Here is a 4,105-nt window from a genome sequence, read left to right as displayed (position 1 = left end):
TGTTCTCACGTTCTTGAAGGGTATTTCGGATAATTCATCTATTCACGTACCGGACAGCCAATCAGATTGCCAAACAATGAAACCTAAAACAGCCGCTTCCCTGCACAAGCAGCTTTTTCTACACAAGACATTTTCCTCGCACGACACCGATGCACCACAGACTTCAAACAAACAGGCCCTCAGATTGCTCAGAAGTCATTGAAGTTATGAAAAGTGGTGGCAACACAGACGGACCAGCTGCAACTATCTTCGGAGATTGCACTTTATTTTGCAGCGAGCTTGTAGATGTGATCTTCGAGCATTGTCCTAGGGAGGCGAATATGGCAGCCGATAGGTTAGCTAGTAGAGCGGTTGGACCTCTTACATCTATTTGGAAAGAGGACCCTCCTGATATTTTAGTTGATGTCATTTCAAATGATACATCCCTATTACCCACATTAATATAAACTGACTGGAAGGCTTTCCCAGGAATTTTTTTTGATACTTCGCCCTTTTGGTCAGACTTGTGTGGCTAGTTACTTTCTAGGCATTCAACATTCCAATACGACAAAATTCGTCCGATCTGTGTACGATGTAAAACATGCATGTTGATTGCAGGCCTGGGAAAAATCTCCGCGGCCCAGCTGCACATCATACCAAAGTCGGATGGGTTTTATGGTACGTGAAGCAATTTCGTTTTCGAACTGGGTACATAGGTGGGCGTTGCCGCAATTATTTGAAGTTTTTTTTTTACAAAATATAAACGTGTCTAATTTTGGAGGCTGTTCTTCAGCGGTTCAGCCTACACGCTGTATGCGCTCACTGCCTCTGGTGAACGTGGTTAGAGATGATAACACCAGGTTATTCATTCGGTTTCGATAGGTAGAGGTGTCAAACTCATTTTGGATTAAATAACCAGTCTAGCCGCGTACATCAGTGTAGCAATGGGGTTATTACGTCAGGCATGAAATATATGCCGTTCATAACGCAAAGCCTGAACCACACACAACACACCGCCATCCAGCACTGCGTGTCAAACCACCCACCTACGCATCATAGTGACAGACTTACATTATCGTCAAGAGCATCTAAACATGAACATGGCGATATCACAAGGCCAAATAAGCTTCATTTTAGAAAGGTCAAATAAGCTTGCATTTCAGAATGTACAGAAACAATCTATTGGCGGACCCTTCTTCAAAGCTTGCACAAATATTTCAGATCCCTATGATCATATGAAACATAGCAACGGTCCATGAGAAATTAGGGTCCCACGCCAGATAGCTGTTCGGAACATAGACAAATCTTGATTCGGTGGTCATTATATTCACATGACAAGGAAAACAGAACACAGAATGACATTGGAAGAAAAGGTCGAATGCGGGCTCTTAACTGTTTTTTTTTTTAACATACGAGGACTCTGAACTCTAGCACTTGAAGCCCCTGCAAACCATCAGCCAAAGGATGAGGATCAAAAAAGCGACGGCACCACCCACCATCAGCTTAAACCTCAGGTTCTGAAGCCACATCTTGCGCCTCAGCTCTCTGCCATGCCTATGGAAGTTGTCGGCCTGAAGCAAATTTAACAACACATCCCTCAGTAAAGTTGCTTGCACATCTTACTTAAATAGAATTTCAAACAGAGGATACGGGTAGCCAAGACTTGTTACATCCATACCTGGGACTGTAAGGTTTCGGTCTTGCCAACCAAAAGTTCAATCTTCTCGCCACGATCCAATATCTAAGCAATGCCCAGCAAAATAAAATTAAACTCCATAAAATGAAAGATAGGAAACACAAAAGAGAAACGAGTGCTGTTGAATTGATGAATTCAACTGAATGATATGATGTGGCCAATTTGCGCTTTGTATTGCTTGGTTTTTGCAAACCACCCACCTACGCATCATAGTGACATATGATGTGGCACTAGAGTTGGATCTCTGACTCTCTGTGTATCCACAGGAAATAAGATATGCCCCATGATATTGGAATTTACTTGCCATAATGGCAGAATAATGAGTTATCAAATAAAAGTTAAGCACCCAGCAGAGAAATACATAAAATCGATGGATAAAGCAAATGACATATCAACAAAGGCGACTTGTCAGAGCAAAAGCAATTGTATGTAATCCCTTGTAAGGAAATGGCACATCTTGAATCAAAATAAAGGACAAGATACAATACTTACTTCTTCAAATTGTACCAAATCTCACCGCCAGATATCACAACCTACTTTAGAAGTAATTACTTTGGTGTGAAGGTGCATTAACTCTAGCATTGAGTTGATATTAATACAGTGTTACCTTAAGATAACAAATTGTACGAATCTGTGATAATCCCTATTTGACTTTCAATTTCCAGTGCATAGTACAATAGAATCAGAAACTTGAGAGAGCTGAGAGACCTTATTCATAACATGCTTGCTTGTTTCTCAAAAGTAAAATGTTTGCAACAGAACATCTCTCGAAAGAACAAGTTCAGTTAAATACATACCTTCTCAATGTTATCCATCATGATTCCTTTAACATCTGAAAGATGCGCTTTCACCTTGGAGATCTTGCTTATTTCCTCTGGATGATTAATACAGTACTGCATGTGATCCTTGAGCCTTGGCCTGAACCCAGGAGAAAGAGAAAATAACAAATAAGCACTTCCATGGTAACAAACCACCAAAGTATAACAAAGAACAGAGCAACACAACCCAGCAAGGAAAGAATCCATACCCGAATTCCCGGTCAAGATTGTAGGCGATGCTGAACCTGTCCTCAAACAGGAAGTCGTCCTCATCCGCGTCATCAGCAAGCGGGTGCTCCTCATCGATGCTGGACCCGTAGCGCTGCATGAAGTCTTCCTTGATCCTCTCCAGGAACACAAACGGCACGCTCCTCCCCACCGCCTCCTCCGCCACCACGAGAAACACTGCACGCGTCGCATCATGGCGAGTAACATCAGAAGCCAGCCCAACAGGTTCACACCACATTGACACCGTCGCAAGAAAGGCTTGCGGCCGCAGCGAGCAAAATCAAGAGGGGAATAGCGGGCGTACCGAAGCCGCGGTCGACGAGGAAGTTGAAGGTGTGGCCATCGCAGGAGTAGGTGGACCTGGTGCTGTTGGGGGGCAGCTTCTGGAGGCACTGCACGGCGATGGTGCTGAAGTTGCCGGAGAAGGCCGTGTGCTCGGCCAGCACCACGGAGCCCTTGGCCACGAAGCTGTATATCAGCGTCTGCTTGCTGCTGCTGCTGCCCCCGTTCATGGCTCCCTCGTCTTCTACCACCTCCCGAAATCACCCGACGACAAAAACCCTAATTCCCAACAGCGCTAAATCAGCACGCTGATTCGAACGAATCGAAAAACAGTGTATCCGCAAACTAACCTAAATTGGTCCGCAAATTGATTCGAATACGAAGCACTAACGACAAAAGTTAAATTATCGACACACACACGGGATTTAAGCGGCGCCGAGAATTGGGAATCGGCTCAGCAAACAACACACGATTCAGAGACTCCAACGCAATTTACAGTATTATCATCCGAAAATAAGCAGAGATAGGGTCGATTTAATCGAATCGGATCGGATCTCGGGGCGGGGAGGGGTCAAACTGGAACAGGGGAGGGGTAGGGGGCGAACCTTGTAGAAACGCAGGCTCCGGCAGGCTTCGTCGCGCAGGGTGGTGGTGGCGGCGGTGGCCTGGCCTCTCTTCTTGTTTCTCCTCGCTGTTGCCGCTGTGAATTGTGAAATCGATCGGAGGTGGGCGACGGTTTCGGGTCTATTCCATGTCTTGTTGCGTTGCTTAGTAGCGAGTTAATGTCGGCAAGTTACCCTTCTGCCCTTTGAGGTGGAGTGGAAGACGGGCGCTGACAAGGACGTGCAGGTAGCCGATGCCTGATCTGATTTCCATTTTTCTGACGAGGACATCCTAGAAAACACCGAGATAACACACACGCGTACAAATAAACAAACACAACACCCTGTGCCGAAAATTGGGAGCTCAAAAAAACCTGTGCAGCGTGATACACACATGATGTGAGTTGAGGGTATATAAGGCTAGCAATCATATTATCATGCATATGATACTGCCGTATGATATTATCTCTATACTTCATGTTATTATGGTATCATGTAGT

The 4,105-nt window shown here is 44.9% G+C and overlaps 1 protein-coding gene across 1 annotated transcript; it reads right to left on the bottom strand.

Annotated features, from left to right (window-relative positions):
* Window positions 1-1,088: 1,088 nt before the first annotated feature.
* LOC124664662 (vesicle-associated membrane protein 727-like) lies at window positions 1,089-3,784 on the bottom strand. The gene is made up of 6 exons (XM_047202154.1): window positions 3,609-3,784; window positions 3,026-3,282; window positions 2,703-2,898; window positions 2,473-2,593; window positions 1,658-1,720; window positions 1,089-1,550 (listed from the first exon to the last, which is right to left on the bottom strand). The coding sequence occupies exons 2-6, from the start codon at window positions 3,231-3,233 to the stop codon at window positions 1,407-1,409; spliced, it is 732 nt and encodes a 243-aa protein (XP_047058110.1). The 5' UTR covers window positions 3,234-3,282; window positions 3,609-3,784; the 3' UTR covers window positions 1,089-1,406.
* Between the last annotated feature and the right edge of the window lie 321 nt (window positions 3,785-4,105).

Source organism: Lolium rigidum, chromosome 1, assembly GCF_022539505.1.
Source record: "Lolium rigidum isolate FL_2022 chromosome 1, APGP_CSIRO_Lrig_0.1, whole genome shotgun sequence".
Lineage (NCBI taxonomy): Eukaryota > Viridiplantae > Streptophyta > Magnoliopsida > Poales > Poaceae > Lolium > Lolium rigidum.
This window is presented reverse-complemented; position numbering and strand designations above follow the sequence as displayed.

Bases quoted from the DNA above. Each gene is read 5' to 3' on its own strand.
- LOC124664662 (XM_047202154.1), bottom strand. From the start codon at position 3,233: ATGAACGGGGGCAGCAGCAGCAGCAAGCAGACGCTGATATACAGCTTC. The intron at 2,899-3,025 runs GTACGCCCGCTA...CGACGCGTGCAG, and splicing joins CCTCGTCGACCGCGGCTTCG to TGTTTCTCGTGGTGGCGGAG. The intron at 1,551-1,657 runs GTATGGATGTAA...AATTTGCTTCAG, and splicing joins CCGAAACCTTACAGTCCCAG to GCCGACAACTTCCATAGGCA.